Source organism: Trichosurus vulpecula, chromosome 7 (genome assembly GCF_011100635.1).
Source record: "Trichosurus vulpecula isolate mTriVul1 chromosome 7, mTriVul1.pri, whole genome shotgun sequence".
NCBI classification, from domain to species: Eukaryota; Metazoa; Chordata; class Mammalia; order Diprotodontia; family Phalangeridae; genus Trichosurus; species Trichosurus vulpecula.
The window spans coordinates 21,645,224-21,664,493 of record NC_050579.1 but is presented as its reverse complement, the minus strand read 5'-3'; the positions used below and the strand labels follow the sequence as shown (position 1 = coordinate 21,664,493).

The 19,270-nt window shown below is 53.3% G+C and overlaps 1 protein-coding gene across 4 annotated transcripts in view; it reads left to right on the top strand.

Moving 5' to 3' along the window:
* Positions 1-18,937, top strand: part of MLXIPL (MLX interacting protein like) — a 56,961-nt gene extending 38,024 nt beyond the window's left edge. For 2 of the 4 annotated variants that reach the window (XM_036766078.1, XM_036766075.1), the window contains exons 3-17: positions 3,018-3,100; positions 3,348-3,437; positions 3,843-3,887; positions 4,236-4,437; positions 5,862-5,942; positions 9,930-10,090; positions 12,306-12,801; positions 13,187-13,254; positions 13,394-13,541; positions 13,946-14,061; positions 14,155-14,274; positions 15,298-15,425; positions 15,557-15,680; positions 16,971-17,100; positions 17,411-18,937. In XM_036766078.1, coding sequence (XP_036621973.1) covers positions 3,396-3,437; positions 3,843-3,887; positions 4,236-4,437; positions 5,862-5,942; positions 9,930-10,090; positions 12,306-12,801; positions 13,187-13,254; positions 13,394-13,541; positions 13,946-14,061; positions 14,155-14,274; positions 15,298-15,425; positions 15,557-15,680; positions 16,971-17,100; positions 17,411-17,529 — 1,980 coding nt within the window. In that variant the 5' untranslated portion in view covers positions 3,018-3,100; positions 3,348-3,395 and the 3' untranslated portion in view covers positions 17,530-18,937. The remainder of the gene's footprint in view (positions 1-3,017; positions 3,101-3,347; positions 3,438-3,842; positions 3,888-4,235; positions 4,438-5,861; positions 5,943-9,929; positions 10,091-12,305; positions 12,802-13,186; positions 13,255-13,393; positions 13,542-13,945; positions 14,062-14,154; positions 14,275-15,297; positions 15,426-15,556; positions 15,681-16,970; positions 17,101-17,410) is intronic. The other 2 variants (XM_036766076.1, XM_036766077.1) reach the window with 2 other exon arrangements.
* The last annotated feature ends 333 nt before the right edge of the window (positions 18,938-19,270 follow it).

Sequence of the window (19,270 nt, the reverse complement as noted above, 5' to 3'; positions counted from 1 at the left end):
CCTGTAGTTCAGTATAGTTGTTAGCCTTTGGCACTTCCTGTATTTTATCTTGGCCATTGAAAAGCAGGATTCTGAGAGGGGCTCCTTAGGCTTCCCCACACTGCAGCCTCGAGTGACACATCCACCTTAGCTAAGGGGAGTTTGAAGTGGCTGAGGTGTGTCTTTAACCGGAGCTGCCCTAAGCGGACGACCCCAGGTGATTCAGTCCCATCCACTCATCCTACCTGTGGGGAGACACCAGAGCCTGCGGTCACATCCCCATTCGGCTTCTCGTTCACAAGGGCTCTTGTGCCTCTCCAGCTGGCTAGGTTACAACACTGATGCCTCAGCTGGTGGTGCAGAAGGAACCTCTAGAAGGGCTACCAGAGGAAGGCAGGCATAGGCTTTGCTGTAAGAGAGGCAGTATGGTGCAAGAGGAGAAGCATTGCTTCTGGGGCCACATCCTGCCTCTGCTGGTCACTGGCTGTGTGACTCCGGGGAAATCACTTTCCTCCCTTGCATCATCTGTAAAGTGAAGAGATTGGATTAGATGCACTCTGAGGTCCCTTAGAGCTCCAGAGATCTCTGAGCCTGCCAGTGGGGGAGGCCCCGGGATAGACTCTGTCTCTCGTCTCAGGACCACCCAGCTCAGTTCAGAGACTCATCACTGGAATGGCTGAATGGCAGTGAAATCCACTGCTGCGGCACTTCTTAAAGACTGGCAACTAAGTTATAGAAGGGTTGCGATCTACACTAGTGGAGGGCCTGGCCCCAGCCACAAAGTCATAGATTGTTCGAGAATTCAAGTAGGTAATGCAAGTACTATTTGATCCCTATTCTACAGCTAAGGAAACTGAGGTACAGCTGTAAGTGGCAGTCAGGACCTGAACCCAGGTCTGAACTCTCTGAACCTGATGTTCTTTCCATTACTTATTCAGAAAGCGTTTTTAGTGAAGACCCCTCCTGGTGCTCCATTCCACCAATAATGGCTAGCATTTGCAGCATGCTTTAAGGTTTGCAAAGGGCATTTAAGATATTCATTCTCTCCTCATGCCTCACCTTGAGAGGCAGATGGTATCATTATCTCCACTTTACAGATAAGGAAACTGAGGCAGGAGAAGTAGGAAACATAGTCCCTTAATGGAGCCAGGGAGATAAGACTAGCCCCCAAGAGATGAAGCAGGGGGAAAGGCTTCTTTCCTTCTAGACTGTCCTTTCCCATTGTCTTCCCAGCCCCTGGGTGTCCTTTGAGCTCCCTCTCTCTGGACCCTCTCCAGCTCCCTGAGTCTTTCCCAGGATGTGATGATGAAAGAACTGCCCACGGTCTTCATTGGGAAGGAGGAGGAAGGAGGGGACAGCTCTCTTGCTAATCCCTTCCCCCTTGCCAGTGCTTTGCCTTCTGAGCCTCCCTCCAAGCTTGATACCTGGGAGCCTAGTGGGTGAGGACTCCCCCAGCAGAGCTCCGGCTCAGCAGCCTCAAAGGCTTGCCTCCCTCCTCCAGTAGAAGCTTAGTTGGAGTCGGGGCCTAGTCTCTGAGGTCTTGTCATGCAGGCGCAATGCCTAGGATTATACATGGAAAGTTGGAGGAGACCTCAGAGCCAGCTAGTCCAAGCCCCTCGTTTCACATCCAAGGAAACTGAGTCCCAGGCTGGTTAAGCCACCTGCCCCATGCAGGACATGAGAGAAAGAATTTGAACCCAGACCTTCTAAGCGCAGAGTCAGGGCACTTCACACTGTACTGCTCTATAGCCAGTGCCTACATATTCCCTTTACCCTCTTGGCAAGGTCCTCAGACCTCCCAGGGGTATGTGTGCCCCAGGTTGGCAGGTCCTGTCTTGGGGAGTCATCTGGGACAATCAGGGGTCAGAGGTGAGACTTGAACTCAGGTCTTCTTGAGTCCAAGGCCAGCCTCTATCCATGACAATGTGCCATCTCCCCGATTTGTTTTGTTTTTTTTGTGGGGGACAATCAGGAATAAGTGACTTGCTGAGGGTCACACGGCTAGTAAGTGTCTGAGGCAGGATTTGAACTTGGGTCCTCCTGACTCTATCCACTGTGCCACCTAGCTGCCCCTACCCCAATTTGTTAATATTAATAATAATAGTACTATGGAGGAAGTCTAGTACAGAAGTGGGAGTCCCCTTCTGTGGTTCTCAGGCCAGGCTCCGGAACTCTTGTGAAGGGGGCAGGGGGAGGGGTGGCATTAGTGCCACAAGCCACTCCCTGGTGTAGTCCCATGGAAGAACGCCGGCTGTGGCCTCAGAGAGCCTGGATTCAGATCGCTCCTCAGACCCTTGCTACCTGTGTGACTTCACCCCCTGGGGTTCCCGTCTCCTGATCTAGAAGATGAGGAGCTCAGACTAGAAGGGCTCAGAGGAAGGCCCTTTCTGCTTTTAGAACTGAGCAGAAGCTCCCAGTTCATCTCTTCACCAAGCCTCTGCTGAGTCTCCTTTGGGGCACGGCCCGGGGGCAGCTAAGGGAGCTCCAGGAAGTATGAGGCGCCGACCCTGCCCTTGAGGGGCTTCCCCTCCAGCTGGAGGCACGGCGCAAGCACGCACACACACCCCTCATAATAAGTGAGATGGAACAATTTGTTTCTGATCGAATCTGTGATTCGCTTGGTACCATAGGGAATTACCAGAGAGGAAGGTCCTTGGACCAGACCATATTGGCAGCTGCTTTGCAATTTATAGTCTAAGAGAGTTATCTGGGAGATACTGAAACATTACCCAGCATGGCATAGCTAGTCTGTGTTAGAGGCAGGACATGAACCCAAGGCTTTCAGTGATATGAAGGGGACAGGCAATCATTGCGGTGACGGAAAAGTTGGAGGGTAGAGTCTGGGTGCCTTCCTGGAGGAGGTGACCGATTGGTAAGAGTATATCCTGTAGTTCTTAATGTCATCCGTCTGCCATTGTGAGCAGAGTACTGGGAGGTAATCGGTCTCCCTAGTGTCAAGGGGAGGAAGGGAGCTGGGACATTGAGGCCTGGGAGAACAGGAATCTCCTGTGGCCTGACTTGGCCCACCCTCTTCCTAGATGTCCAGCGGAGGAAGAGCCCCGTCTGTGGCTTCGTGACCCCTCTGCAGGGTTCTGAGGCCGATGAGCACCGGAAGCCAGAGGTATTCAAGATCTGCACCCACCCCCATATCAGACACCTCTCCTCTGAAGGGTGATTGACATAGCCCCCCCCCCCGCCCCGGACTTTCCCCCATCTTCCTCCTTCCACTGTCTCTCTGACTATAGACTCCCTTAACTGGAGCAAAAGGAGCCGGGCTGTCAGGGACAGAGGTGGGGGAAAGGGCCCCTGGGGTCTTCTGCCTTGTACCTTCATGACCTTCCCATGGGCCCTGTCCCCTACCTCCCCAGGCCGTGGTGCTGGAGGGAAATTATTGGAAGCGGAGAATTGAGGTTGTCATGCGAGAGTACCACAAGTGGCGGATATACTACAAGAAGCGGGTAAGTGTGAGGGGGGCTTCACACACACCCCCGCCCCTCCCCCCTGCCAGCTTCCTCCTAGAAGCCAGCTCAGGTCCCAGAGCTGCATCTGAAGCAGTCTTTCCAGGATGAGCCCCCACCCCCCACCCCAGAGAGTCAGGGATGGGGGTAGAAGCCCCAAACCCGCCCCGTATCTCTTCTAGTGACCTGCCAGCCCTTCTCAGCCCCCACTTTTCTCTTCCCTGGATGGAAGTCCCTTTCTCTACAGCCAGCCTTGCAGCGCCACCTAGTGGCTATTTGGTACCTTCATGTCCTCCCACCTCCTGGAGCCAGGAACCTGGGGGAGAGGGGCTTCTGAAGGTGGGAAGGTGGAAGGGATGTTTTGGTGCTGCATGCTGGGATCCAACCCCCTGTGTGTTCCTGCAGCTCCGAAAATCTAGCAGGGAAGGGGACCTCTTGGCCTCCAAGCAGGTAGGTGCCCCTGGGGAGCAGAGGAAGAGTTGGAGAAGAGGGAGGGAGATGAAAAACTATATGTTGGAGAAGAAATGTGATTTAAAAAAAAATCAGAGAGTGTCACAAGGGGATAGAAGCAGGGGCAGAGAGAAGGCTCAAGGGGGTAGGAAGTCCACCAGTTGGCTGGGCAGTGCCATCTCCCTAGCTGGAGGGGGGGAGAAGGATATGCATCGGAGCACCCCCCCCCACCTCTGCAGGATCACTAATAGCAGCTGTCCCTGTAAGCGGGGGTTGGGTGATGGGGGGTGGACAGACAGCAGGGTGACCCCTGTCCCGCTGGCTTGCTGGTTGGTGCCGTCTCCCCAGGCGGAGGGGGGGTGGAGGCCGCCAGAACGATGGTGCGAGCAGCTCTTCTCCAGTGTGGTACCGGTGCTGCTGGGGGGGCCCGAAGAAGAGCCGGGGGGCCGGCAGCTCCTCGACCTCGACTGCTTCCTGTCCGACATCTCCGACACGCTTTTCACCATGACCCAGCCTGGTCCTGCCCCACTCCAGCTGCCTCCTGATGATGGTGAGAAGCCCATACTCTGACAGCTTCTAGTATTAGTGGGAAGACTCCAGTGGGAGGGATGGCTCATGGAGCGCTGAAAGGGCCATTGGAGTACCTCGTTTTAAAGGGGGAAACTGAGGCAGAGAGGATGTGACTTTAAGATCATAGGCTTTCAGATGCAGAGCTGAGACTTTAGAGGTCATATCATGTAACCCCTTCATTTTACAGATGGGGAAACTGAGGCACAGAGAGGGTGTGACTTCAGGACAACAAGGTCACAGACATAGAGCTGGAAGAGAACTCAGAAACCACCCAGCCCAATCCCCTCATTTTATAGATAAAGACAGGGAAGTACAAGGAAGTGACCTCACTTCTGGATTATAGGATCATAGCTCTAGAACTGGAAGGGGCCATTGAGTCCAATCCCCACCCCCATTTTACAGATCTGTAAACTGAGGCCCAGGGCATTGTAGTGACTTTGCCAGAGTCACACAAGTGATGAGTAGCAGAGCCAGCATTTGAACCCAGGTCCCAGGATTCCAAATCCAGTGCCCTTTCTGCTGTACACTGCCTCTCAGCTGAATGTCATACCACACTAGGTTATCTAGGCCTCGGTTTCCCGATCTGTAACGAAGGAGTTGAATTAGATGACCTCTAAATGACATTGGGAGGAAGGGGAAAAGCCTCACTGAAGAAAATCTAGTACCATCCCTGGAAGAGACCTTGGCAGAGAGGGGTTGGAAGGACTGGGGGACCCTGGGCAGAGGATTTAGTAGTGAGCAGCAGTGAGTGAGGCAGACTGAAAAATCTCTACTGCAGAAGGGGCTGAGATATTACCCAAGGAGAGCTGAAAGATGTTAGCTTAGAGAAAACCTGGTGGGGGCCGGGGGAGGGGGTGACACGTCTTCAGAGATATGGTGGTAGAACTGGGCTCGTCCTGTTTAGCCCCAGAGGGCAGAACCAGGAGCCAAGAGGCCAATGTAAGCTTGTTGTCCACAAAATGTCCAACATTCCAGCTACCCGAAAGGGAGTGAATGGGCCCCTCCAAGGGTGACGGGTCCTCATGGAATCACATACTCTCAGTGATAGGGGAGAGCCTCAAAAGCCACCTAGTCCTGTTCATACCTGACCAAGACTTCAGTTTGTCTTTGAAGGACGCTAATGAGGAGGAACCTATGGCCTTCCTTGCTGGTGATCTTCACATAGACCGGATGACCCCTGATGAGGGACATTAGAGAGACGATTCTTGGTCAGTGGTAGCTTGCACTAGGTGGCCTCTGAGGCCCCTTCTTGCTCTGGGTTTCTGTGATTCTGTAAGACCCTGGGGAGGGGATCAGGGGAGCCCTCTACCATGAGGCTATGAGAGTATGAAGGTGGGCATGGATGGCCTAGCAGTCCATTCCTCCTCCAGCCTCTCCTGACACTGCCTCCGCCCTCCCCCCCAGCCTACATTGGCAATGCTGACATGATCCAACCAGACCTGACCCCCCTGCAGCCCAGCCTGGACGACTTCATGGATATTTCAGGTGAGGGGGGCCAGGAGAGCTGGAGCCAGGCCCAAGGCCGGAACCACAGAGCCACTGTGGGGGAGGGGGATGTCCTAAAGAATGACCATGGCTGCAGCAAAGGACCCTCATTGGGGCCCTAAAGATGTCTGCATATGTCCCTCCTGAGCCCCCAGTGGCTTCATGGAAGGGAAGCCTCAGACCTGTAGTGTCCTGGGAAGGAGTAACAAATCAGTGCTGCTCATTGCAAGGAATGGGGGTTTAATGCCAGGGTTGAAGGTTCAGTACTAGGGACAGTTCAGTGTCAAGGATGGAGTTTAGAGGCAGGGATGGGCTCTGTGTCAGACCGAAGGCTTCCGGGCTGGGCTAGGACTTCATTGTCAGGTATGGGGTCTGAGCATTGCGGACAGTGCCAGGTCTGAGGATGGGGGCTCAGTGCTAAGGGTAACATTTCAGGGCTGAGGACAGGGGTTCTGTGTCAGGGCCGGGGGCCCAGGGCTGGAGATACGGGCTCATTGCAAGTGATAGAGGCCCAGTTTCAGACAGGGCAATGTAGTGCTGAGGGCAAGAGCTCAATGTCATGAATGGGTGTTCAGTGCTGGGGAGAAGGGTTCAGTGCCGGGGATGGAGACACAGTGTCAGGGAGAAGGGTTCACTACCAGGGATAGGAACTCAGTGTCAGAAATAAAGGCTTAGGGTTGGGAATGGGGGCTCAATGTGGGGATAGGACCTCAATGCCCTGGATGGGGACTTGACACTCAAGACTGGGGCCAATACAGGGGAGTAGAGCTCAGACAGAAGTGGACACAGGAGGAATTAGTCTAAATCTGAGGTGGAAAAACCCTCTCTTTCTGGAGTCCCCAACTCAGGCGAAGGGGGATGGTTTGAGAGCTGAGATAGGGGTTGGTGCCCCCACTGCCTCCCCCACAGGCTTCTTAGGTCTGCCAATCAAGAGACAGAAACCAATAGGGACCTGGTAATGAGGAACCACCCCATCCCTCCATGCCTGCCTGGCCCAGCCATGGGGAGAGGGGAGGTGGCTGCCTCAGGCAGAAGTGGAGATGGCTGGGCTTGGGGAGCAGGCTGGCCCTGCTTGGGGACAACCCTGGCTGGGGATGGATACCCGAACATCAGGTAGGAAAAAGCGGCCTCTAAACAGTGGTAGCGCAGACTTTCCCTAGGTCAGGCCAGGTAAGGGGAGGGAAGGGGAGACCACTCAACCCTGGGTAGCCATCGGAGAGAAGAGGCTGGGCAAGAAAAGCCTGAACCAAGGGCATGTAAAGAGGCAGCCTCCTTATGGGCTTGGCCTTGGCCAAGAAGCCAAAGCTGAGGGTGCTGGTGGTATTGGGCTTGGGATGATGTTGGGCACCTTGGTGACCTGCGCATTACCTCAGTTCAAAGAAGTTTTTGGCTCCTGCCTTTGGAGTGGTGGACAAAATGAGTCATTTGGGGCTTAGTGCTGGGTAGGTAGGTTCAGTGCCGGGGAAGGGACTTAATGAAAGGGATGGAGGCCCAGGGACAGGGAGAACAGGTCAGTGTGCAGGGATGAGGCTCAGGGCAGAGGATGAGGGCTTGCTGATCTGGAGATATTGGAGGCTCAATGCTGGAAATAGGAAGCCCAGGCTTGAGGATCGAAGCTTAATGTCAAGGTGGCGGCTCAGTGCCAGAAAAGGAGGCTTTAGTGTCAAGGATTTCATTAAATTCTACAGGCATTTATTAAACCCCTACTGTGTACCAAACATTAGGCACTGGGGATCCAAAGACAAAAAGGAAAGATTCCTTGCCCTCAAGGAGCTTATATTCTCCTGGGTAGATATGACGCATACACAGCTAAGTAAATATTTTGTCGGGGTGGGGGTGGCACTAACAGCCGGGGAGATCTGGAAAAGCCTCTCATGCAGGGAGAGGGAAGCCCCTGAGCTAAGGCTCTAAGGGAACCAGGGGTCCTAAGGGGCAGCAGGGAAGAGAGGGCACCAACAGATAGAAAAGGCCAGTACCTCTGCATGGGGAATGGCAAATCCACCAATTTGACCAGAATGTAGTGTGAGGAGCAGGAATGTGTGAAACTAACCCAGAAATCCAGGCTGGGGACAGTGTGCCTAGCAGAGGGATCTGTATTTTACTGGGAGCTTTCTGAGTAGGGGAGGGATGTGGTCTGATCCGTGCTTTAGGGAAATCTTGAGCAGCTGTGTGGAGGCTGGATTCGAGGGAAGAGCCTTGAAGCAGGCGGACAAACAAGAAGAGATTGCAGCAGTTAAGGCTGCACAATTAGATGGGGCCTCAGTGCTATGTGTGTTGGGGAGAGAGTGCCAGGGATGAGGGCTCCGTGTCGTCATGAGGCTTCGCTGCCAGAGATGAAGACTTGACTGTCGGAGATGGGGGCTCAGCTCTAGGGTTAGGGGCTTACCATCAGGGCCAGTGATGAGGCCTCAGGGACAGGGCCTTGGGGATTCATTGGATCAGGGAGAAGAGGCTCAGTGCTCAAAAGAGGCATTCCAATGTGTTAGGGGTGAGGATTCTGTTTCAGAGTGGGGCTCAGTACTGGGTTAGAGATAGAGGCTTAGCCCAAGGATTGGTACTGGGGATCAGAGTTTGCTGTCAGAGACGGGGCTCAGTGTCAGGGGATGGGAGCTTGACACCGTAATGGGGGCTCAGGGCACAATGGGTTGCCGAGTGTCCGAGAAAAGCCCTTCAAAGCTCATGTATCCAGGCCTGGTCAGGCTTTGAGATCCTCTCACCTAATCCTGGCCTGGAATGAGAGGTGGGGGCTGGTCTGACCCTGGGATACCACAGCACCTTTCAAGGAAGAATAGGGAAGGTACAAGGCTGACCAGAAGTTCAGGTCATAGCCTCAGGAGCAAAGTTCAGACCAGGGTTCCTGGAAGCTTGGAAGGGTGAGATTGAGGTGCCATTTGTCTCTGCTTCCCCACCTCCAGGGCTTAGTTAGCCCTGGGTGAGGAGGGCAGAGGGGAATGGGTCTAGGCCAATTTCCTCCCATTATCTACATGGAATCAATAGACATAAACATGTGAGACGCAGAAATGAGTACCCCTAGGTATGGAGTTGGGCCCAGACACACACCAGTAGACCCAGTTACTCCTTCCTGCTTGTTTGTGCAAGGGAGTGGGGGGCTCCTTATACAAAGAGAAGGGGCCTAGCCCACCCCCACCTTGGCCTCCGGGTAGGACAGGGAGGGCAAGGCTCCTTCCCTCTCTCTCTCCCTCAATCCTTCTCCAGGGTCCCAGCCTCTCAACCCACAGAATACTGCAGGATTGGGCCAGGGTACCAGTAGCAGGGTCAGGGCTGGAGAAAGGTGCCGGGAAGAAGGCAAGCAGGCAGTCAGCGGCAGGCTCTTCGGAAAGCCCTCGGGATGTGGTTAAGCCCCAGGCAGCTGCTTCCCAAAACCAGAATAGCCTTCAGCTTACACAACCAGCCCCCACATCGAAAGCTGGGGTTGTCCCTGCCCCCTTCTTGGGCTCATTCCTCCCCTTCCCTCCCTCCACCCAGGAAGGACCTGCCCCTCTCTGTTGTTCTTTATCCTCCCTGCCCAGTTCACAGTCTCCCCTCTGTCCGACCTCTCACTTCCCTTCCCTCTCTCAACCGGAATGGCTGAACCCTGCCCAGGAACAGGGGTCATGGGCTGGGCAACAGGGCACCCCATGGGAGGTCCATTTCCTGGGGTCTTAACCCTCTCCTCCTGGCCTACCCCAGCCCAGCCCACCCCACCCCAGGGCTGCTTCCCCCATGAGTGAGACAGAAACTCCTAGTTTCACAATCATCTGTCAAAACACAACCACCCACCCTCACACCAGAAACCTTCACCCTGACTGGCTTATTGTGGGCAACAAGACCCCCTCTCCCTCTCCAAGGCCTGCTAGCTTGGAGTGTGTCAGAGAGAGTCACCAGGGAAAGAGACGGGCCGGAGCAGGCCCCGGTCATGAGGGAACTTGGGGACATTCAGGGATGCCACATGCCCCCTGACCAGCCTGGCCTGCGTTTGATTTACAGATTTCTTCACCAGCCACCGACCCCCGTCAACACCTGGGAGCTTCCCAGAGCCCCCCAGCTTTAGCCCCATGGCTGACCCTCTGTTTGGTGGTGGGTTCCTGACACCAGAACCCCCGGCCACCACCCCAGGGGTGCCCCTCCTCCTGGGCAGCCGCCTACAGGTGAGTGTTTGTTCCCACCTCCTCCCCAGCCCCCTCCCCCACATCTCCATTTTTATTGTCATTACCCTCTCATTCCTTCAGTTAAGTGGCCCCATGGGGTCAGGAAGACCCGAGTTCAAATCTGGCCTCCTGGGCAAGTCTCTTCACCTCTGCCTCAGTTTCCCCATCTGTAAAGTGGGGATAATAACAGCACTTCCCTTTCAGAGTGGTGGTGAGGGTCAGATGAGATCATGATTGTAAAGCACATAGCACAGCACGTAAATGTTTACTTTTACTGTTATCATTACTCAAGTAACCCACAAGCCCCATCCTTGGCTAGACCATGGAGACAAGTGGAGACACATGCTCCAGCCTTGAGGACCTCACAGTCTGACAGAGAAGACTCCCCCAAGTTATCAAATATAAGAAACAATTCAGTAAGATGCTATAACAAGAAGAGGCCCTAGGTCACCCACGTGGTCCAGACAGTGCTGGAGGAAGCCCAATCCCATCCTCGCAAACTGGGCTGATCCCAGAAAGCTTCCTGGAGGTGGTGGAACTTGGCCTGAGCCTTGAAGGGTGGCATGAAATGGATAGGGAGAAATTTTAAGAAGGGAGGGTGTTCCAGAAGGTGGGAAAAGTGTGAGCAAAGTTATGGAGGCTGGAATAAACAAGACACGTCTGGGGAACATTTTTGTCGGAAGTTGGGGAGTACTGGTAATAATGAAAAGTTACGCTTATTTGTGGAGGGCTCGACTGTTTACAAAGCACCTTTTCTCGCTGCAATGCTACTAGGTCAGTGGTTCTCCCATGTTACAGATGAGAATACTGAGGTTTGAGGGGATCAGTGACTTGCCCAGGGTCACAGAGCTAGGAAATCACAGAGCCAAAGTTCTTCTGACAGTGAGGAAGAGGTAGGTTGCAGAGGGCTTAGAATGTCAGGCTGGTGAAGCTTGGAGCAGTGATGGAATATGGCGGCCACACCATCTGTTGTTCTTCACACACCGAGCTCATCTCCCATCACTGTGCCTTTGCAATGGCTGTCCCCTATGCCTGTGATGCCCTCCCCTCCAAGACTCAGCTCAAGCACCACATTCTTTGGAGGTCCTTCCTCCAGCTCCTCTGTATGGATCTGGCATAGACTTAGAGGTGCACATGTCATCTTCCCCTTGAGAATGCGTGCTTCTTGAGGGCAGGCATTGTTTGTGCTTTTTCTTTTTATTTCCAGCACTTAAGCACTTAATAAATGCATGTTCCTCTCGCCCCTTCCTTCAGATACAAGAGACTGGATAAGAAACCACTTAGGGAGTTGTTACATTACAGGCAAAAGTTTATGAGGGCCTGAACAAAGGTGATGGCAATGGGAATGAGGAGGGGACTCAATCAATCAAGCAACAAGCATTTATTAATCACCTACTGTGTGCCAGGCATAGTGCAAGGTCCTAGGGGTATGAAGACAAAAATGAAACTTTCTCAGAGAGCTGACGTTCTGTCAGCTTAGAGCAGTCAAGAGTTTGCTGGCCTTAGAGTCAGAAAGACCTAGGTTCAAATCTCATCTCAGAGACAACTGGGCCGTCCTGGGCAAATCATTCCACCTCTCTGGGCCTTGTTTTCCCCGTCTGTAAAACAAGGGGGTTGAACTAGATGGCCTCAGAGTCATTCCATCTCAAAATCCATGATCCTATGATCCTAAGTCACTCAAGCCTCAGTTTACCAATCTGTTTAGCTCTAAAGCTAAGATACTGTGACTTCTGACCGCTGTCACTCCTCTCCTGCCTGGCAGACATCTCCTTCTTTGGGAAATGCGTGTTCATTCCCAACCCAGGTGGCTTCATATCCCTTCCTCTCTGGCCTGTGAAACACCCTTTCAAAAATCACCACCTCCGGGAAGTCTTTGATGATCAGGATTTTCTGATTCTCTGCTCAGGACGCTGACGTCACCTCCTTCCCACACTTTGACTATTCTTTTGTCTTACGGGGCTCTTATGATCTATTTTGTAAACCCATAGGTCCCGTCCTTCCCTACCCAGAGACTGCCACTGTCCCCAGGGCCAGGAGCCTGTCCTCTCCATTAGTTACACCCCTCAGAAAGTCATTAGCTTGGGGGTTTCCAAAGAGCAGGCTTGTGTCTTCTTCCTCTTTCCCCTCCTTACGTCCAGCATAGAGCTTTCCATGAAAGTTGCTCAGGAGTGGGAGGGGGCTCACTCAGCTACTAAGCTTTCTGTCCATCTTTCAGGCCCGGAGCAGCTGCTCTGGACCCTTGGACTCACCTGCTTTCCTGAGTCCCGACTACCTCCTGCCAGAAGACCCCAAGGCCAAACCCCCCCAGTCCCTCCTCCATTTCCCTACTCCCACCAAGGTGGCGGGCCTGGAGCCCTGTCCCTCTACACCCTTCTCCTCTATGGCCCCTTCCCCTCTCCTGATGCAAGAGGACTCCCTATACCCACCCAGGTTTCCCTTCCCTAACACAGCCCTACCTTCAGCAGTCTCTCCACTCCCTACCCCTGCCAACTTCCCCCCCACCCACCCTAGCACTGGCCCCTCCCCATCCCCTTTCCCCCTGGAGCTCCTTCCTTCAGGATACCCAGAGTCCTGCTGTGGGCCCCAATTTGCTGTGCCCCGCCCACGGCTCAAAAGCAAGCCTCCCACACCAGCCCCCCGAGTGCGAAGGCCCAGCCCCCCAGCCTTGGCAGGGGGGTCCAACCCCTGCCTCACACAGCTGCTCACTGCTGGTAAGGGGGCTCTGGGGAGAGGGAAGACAAGACATGGAGGTGATGGGGGCAAGAAATAGAGGTGGAAAAGTAGAGGAGCTGAAAGGGGCAGGGGCCCCCACTTGGGAGCCTGAGGGAGCTGTTGAGGGGATGCAGAGGGAGGAGGCTGGGGTAGGAGCTTCAAGGAAGGAGGGGACAATCAGGGGAAGAAAGAAAGTGAAGCCTCTCCAGAGTTCGCTTTGGCTGCTTGAGGCAGAGAAAGTTGCCCCGATCCCAGCCTGGGGAATCCTGGTGAGAAAGTAAAGGCAGGTGAGGCAGTGGGCAGTAAGAAGGGCAGCAAAGACCGGCCCTGGCCAGGGGCTAGCCAGGATCTCTCTTACGCCCTGCTGTTCATCCTCCTCCTCAGCCAAACCGGAGCAAATGCTGGAAACGCCACTCCCCTCGAGCACCGCTCTCAGGCCTTCTGGATCCCCGGTAAGAGAGGCCGCTGGGGGGCCAGGCTGCCCAGTCCCAGAGAGGGGGAGGATACATGCAAGTGTATGGAGGGGGCCTCGGGGCAGGCCACCCCTCTGACTCCATGTCCAGCCCTCTTACCTTCTCATCTGTCCTCCAGAAGCCAGGACCTCCTGACTTTCCCTGTGCCTTCTACTCCCCACCTGTGGCTCAGCCCCAGCCTCAGCCCACCCTGACCCCCATAACACTGGCTCCTCCCAGGCCCTTACTGGTACCCAAAGCAGAGCGGCTTTCACCTCCAGCACCCGGTAAGCGTGGGTAGGGGGTAGATGGAGTTGGTGCCAAAGGAGGGAAAAAGAGTACAGTTATTGAATGAGTGAATCAATGAAGCAATGAATGAATGAATGAAGAAGCATTTAGCAAGCACTTATTCTGTGTTAGGCCCTGTGCTAAGTGCTGGGTATCCAAATAGAAAAAGCAAGGTAGGCCTGCCCCCAAGGAACTTACCTTCTAAGAGGGATCCCACGTATGGGGAAGTAGTGGCCGGGGAGGGCCAGGGAAGTCATAGATATAGTAAGGAGAGAATGAAGGAGATGGGGGATGGAGAGAAGGAGCAACAGACAAAGTGAGGGTTATAAGGTGGGGAGAGGAGGGTCCAGATGCTGAGACTTGTGAGAATACTTTGAGCATGGCTGTTCTGTCTCCTTGGTAGGAAATGAGCGGCGTCTGTCTGGGGAGCTGCCCCCCATGCCTGGCCCAGTGGGGCTGGGCACACGGATCTCTCCCCCACAGCCCACTTTGGGTAGAGGACGTCTGGACAGCAACAAGGTGGGGCTACCTCCCCCTCCTGCCTACCCCTTCCCCTCCCCAGGCCTGCTCCCTCCAGGCACCCTCCCATTAGCCCTCGCCCATCTCCTACAGACAGAGAACCGGCGCATCACTCATATCTCAGCGGAGCAGAAGCGACGTTTCAACATCAAGCTGGGATTTGACACTCTACACGGGCTGGTGAGCACACTCAGTGCCCAGCCCAGCCTCAAGGTGAGTGGGACTCCTGCAGTGGGTAGCGCCCAACCTGGACACCCCAAGGAGGAAATTACAACCTAGGGAAATGATCTATTCGAGGTCACACAGGGAGTAAATATCAGAGGTGACAAGATTAGAACCCAGATCCTCTAATGCCAGAGCCATCCCATTCTGCCTCCAATCTGCCATCACACCTGACTGTTTCTCCCTTCAAAATACCTCTCACACCTACCCCATCCTTGGCATTGGTGCTGCCATGACCCCAGTGGAAATCTTCACTATCTCTAACTGGCCTACAGTAATAGCCTCGTAGCTGTTCTCACTACCTGTGGTGCCTCCCATCTCCCATCCATCCATTTGTTCATCCACCCATCCATCCATTCATCCATCTTTCCACCCTTTCTTCCACCCACTCATCCTTCTATCCATCCATCCTTTCATCCATTCATTCATCCTTCCATCCATCCATCCATCCGTCCTTCCATCCATCCATTCATTCATCCTTCCATCCATCCATGCATCCTTCCATCTATTCATTCATCCATCTTTCCATCCTTCCTTCCATTCATTCATCCTTCCATCCTTCCATCCATTCATCCTTCCATCCATCCATCCATCTACCCATCCATCCAACCATCCATCCATCCATCCATCCATCCATCCATCCATCCATCCATCCATCATTCCATCCATCCGTTCATCCATCCATCCATCCATCCACCCATCCTTCCTTCCTTCAGGCTGAAGGCATCTTTAATCTCTGCCATGCACCTATTGAATTTCCAATTGGAATCATAGTTGTATACATGTCACTCCCCCCCAGGCCAACAATTGAAAAATTCCATGAAGGCAGAGATGGACATCTTGAATTTTTGTGTGCCTGATGCCAGCATGGTACCTTGCACACAAGCTGTGCTTAATCAGCATTTATTTTCTTGAGCTGAGGAGAGGTGAGCCTCCTCCCCAGGGAGTCCCCATGCTCCTAGAAGTTACCCCAAGACCTCTCGCCTATTCCTTCACCTCACCCCCACCCCCCAGGTGAGCAAGGCCACGACTCTGCAGAAGACAGCAGAATACATCATGATGCTGCAACAGGAGCGGGCAGCCATGCAGGAAGAAGCCCAGCACCTGCGGGACCAGATCGAGGAGCTCAACACAGCCATCAAGTAGGGAGATTGGCAGTTCATTGGCAGGGTGGGAGAGGAAAGCTGGGAAGGGTAGAGTGGGTCATAGAGGTGCCCAGCCAGATGCCCTGGGGTGCCACTTTAACCCCCCTCTCTCTCCTTGTGGCCTGTAGCCTCTGCCAACAGCAGCTGCCCGCCACAGGTGTGCCCATCACCCACCAGCGCTTCGACCAGATGAGGGACATGTTTGACGACTACGTCCGGGCTCGCACCCTGCACAACTGGAAATTCTGGGTCGTATCCTTCTCCTAACAGAAAGAACACGTTGTCCAGAGGGCTCTAGGGAAATGGCCCAGTACCAGGCTCCAGGACTTGGAGGGGAGGAATGCCTGGTCATCACTGGTCCGAACTGATAGCTTCATCCAGGGGCCTGTGGAGAAGGATGTGGAGGGACATGGCGCCTACCTCTGCCCCAATCTAGTCAGTGATTCATTAATTATTCCCTTGTTTAGGAGAGTCCCTGGCACATGTTAGGTGTTTGACAGATCTGTGTAGATTTGTTGACTCAAACAACTACTGCGCAGCAGGTACTGGAGTGATAACAATAGCTGGCTAGCACTTACCTAGTGCTCAAGGTTTATTGAGCATTCAACATACAGGTGACCCGAAAGTCTTCATGCAGGTTAGTTAACCTAAGACTACACTAAGACTTTTGGGTCATTCTTTATGTCATCTCACTTGGTTCTCACAAAAGCCCTGGGAGGTGGATACTATGATCATCCCCATTTTACAGATGGGGAAATGGAAGCAGATTAAGTGACTTGTCCAGGGTCACACATCTAGTAAGGGTCTGAGGCAGGATTCAAACTCCTGACTCCCAAGTGCAGCACCTCTTCCCTATGCCCCCTAGCTGCCTTTGATACAAAAAGAAATGTGAAACAGGGACACCTGCATCCTCGTCTACCCCCTTCCCCCCAAGGATATGATAGAAACGGATGCCCTGGTTGGTGGGTGGCTCTTTCTCCTCCCTACTTTTAGCATTCTGATTTGAGTTCTGTTAGTCTGTCCCCTCACCTTCCCCATCATCATTACTTCATATTTCATATGGCACTTTCACAAAAATGCCAAGTGTTTTGCAAACTTTAAAATACCATATAAATTTTATCTATTGTTAATATTATTGTAAACCTTAAAGCACTATAAAATTTGAGCTATAATGAATATCTATAAACTTGGCTGTAATTCAATTCAATTATGCAAGCATTTATTAAGCACCTACTATGTGCCAGGCACTGTGACAGATGACAAATCCCTGCCCTCAAGGAGCTTACTGAATGCAACAGTCTGTTCCTCTTCTTGTCTCTTTCTCTTCAGGGACAGTCCTTGGGGGACCCTTGACTATGGGTCATAATAATGGGAAAGGATCAGCTCTCAGCATAATGAGGAGGGAGCCTAGGGCCAGGAAGATCCAAGGTTCTAGGTCCATTAGCTGACATCAGAGCCTGGGCTAAGAGTAGGCTAGACGGAGAACAGACAGAGGGGGCATCCTATCTGGGATGCGTCTTCCTTGACCCACTGGGCTGCCAGTTCAGCATCCTTATCCGGCCTTTGTTTGAGTCCTTCAACGGGATGGTGTCCACAGCAAGTCTACACAGCTTACGCCAGACTTCCCTGGCCTGGTTGGACCAGTACTGTTCTCTGCCTGCCCTGCGCCCTAGTATGGCATCCCCCTCTACCACTGCCAGCCATCCTCCCCTCCTCATCACCTCCACTCCCTTCATCCCACCCACCACACTCCCCTGGATAGCCCACAGCCCTCCATCTATCATAGCCCATCAGTAGAGGGCGGAATTCCAGTCTCTAGGACTCAAGAACCCTTATTCTTAAGAAATCCCATGCCCACCTGTTTCTGACAGAGACCAATGGCCCTTTTCATCCCCCCACACCTAGCAGTACTCCTCCCCTCATCCCCATGGGCAGGATGGATGCAAGTGACCTGATGGGTGACTGTCTCCTTCTTTCCCCAGCGGTCCTAAGCTCTCTCCGCCAGCTGAGTACCTCTACCTGCATCCTGACTGACCCTGCCCGTGTCCCTGAGCAGGCTGCTCGAGCTGTCACAGAGGGCAACCTCAGTCATCCCTCATAGGGGCCTAGAGACTAGCCTGGCATGACCTACACTGCAGACCTCCACCCTCAACAACTTGGGATTTCCCCCCACCCCACCCCAGTGCTTCTCATCTGGGTGTGGGATCCAGAATCCTCTGTCAAAGGGTGGGGGCAGGTATACCGAGAATCATAACATAATAGCTGCACCAGCCTTGACAGAGGGGAAGCAGACCCCAGGGAGAAAGAGGGCTTTAGGGGACAGGAAGCATGGGGATAACCTCCTTGTCTGGGCTCATGCCCTGTTCCCCTACTCACCATGGTAGGTATTGTATCTATGGTACAATACATGGTAGGTATTGTATCTATGGTACAATGGCCACCAGCCATGGAGAAATTACAAGTGGGCATCCCACCAAAATGTCATTAGTATATCCCACTATCCTCTCTTTGATCTCCCCCTTTTTCCAACCTCTTGCCACCCCCATGTCTCATTTCAGCCCCCAAATGGGAATCATCCCAGGGAAAGAGGTAAAAGTTAATTCATTTTGGAGGGGAGGGAGGTAGGGAATCTGGTATCATGAGCCTTTAGCTGCCCCCAAGCAGCTGGGTGGTCCCTGCCTCCCCAGGCTACAAAGCTGGAGGGAGCCCTGGCCACTGCAAACTACCATCTCCCTCTCCCCATCTCTACTCCAAGTAGGGCTAATGGAAGGGTGAATAATGGGAAGGCAAAGGTTACTCCCTCATTTGACCTCTGAAGCACAGTTCTATGCCAGGGGGAAAACACAGGATTTCAAGAGAGGCGTCCTGGGTTCCATCACAGTTCTGCTTGCCCTCTCTGAGCCTCAGTTTCTTTTGCCATAAAATGGGGGTGTGGGAGTAGAGGCTATCCCAGGTGCTGTTATCTAGGCTGAGAGATGAGGGAATTTGGGAGAACCAGGGAACAGAAAGAAGGGCATGGATTCGGGTAGAGTCCCCAAGGTTCCAAAAGGAGGAGTGAGGACCAGGTATGGAGGGTCCCGTATGGCTCACATACCCTCTTCCCTTCCCCTCCTCCTCCAGTCCCAGGATGGACAAGGATTTCCTTCTTTCCTTGTTTCCTCCCCTGTGATTCCTCTGGTTCTTTAAATCTAAAGTGAGACCATCTCTGAGTGTCTAGGAGAGGGACCCCCAGCTAAAGTCACAGGGAACCTCTCCTGCTGCCCACCCCCATTCTCTACCCTGGCAGTTATCATCGATGGATGCACCAAAGGACTGCTGCCTGGGGACAGGGGCCAATAGCCTAATGCCAGGGGGATTGGGCTAGGGAGGCAAAACCAGGAGAGCTTGGCCCAGACAAGACTCCTGGTCATTGGAAGAGCAGCAGGCATAGCAGGCGTCTTTCTGGTGTGTGTGTGTGTGTGGATTTTCTGAAGAATTCTTGTCAAATAAAAAAAGAGAGTATCTGCCAAGACCTTGTTTGGCCTCCTCTTGTTCAGTATTGGGTCAGGTGAGGGCTCTGATTCCACAAGGTTGCTTAAGGCTGGCTGCACCCCAGCTTTCAGAAACCCTTTGGCTTCCCATGAAATATATATATATATATATTTTTTTTTAATTTAAATGCACCCTCTTGATGCCTTTTGTCTTTACATCCTAGTTATTTCAGCCTTCTCCCTACACTGAACCCTGCCCTTGTCTGCTCTCTGAAGCAAAGCAAGGTCAGGCCTGGCCTTGTAAGACTGCCTGGGGACCCCAGTGGCTGCTGGTTTCTCCTTTTAGGGAAGTCAGTATGATCTAATTGGCAG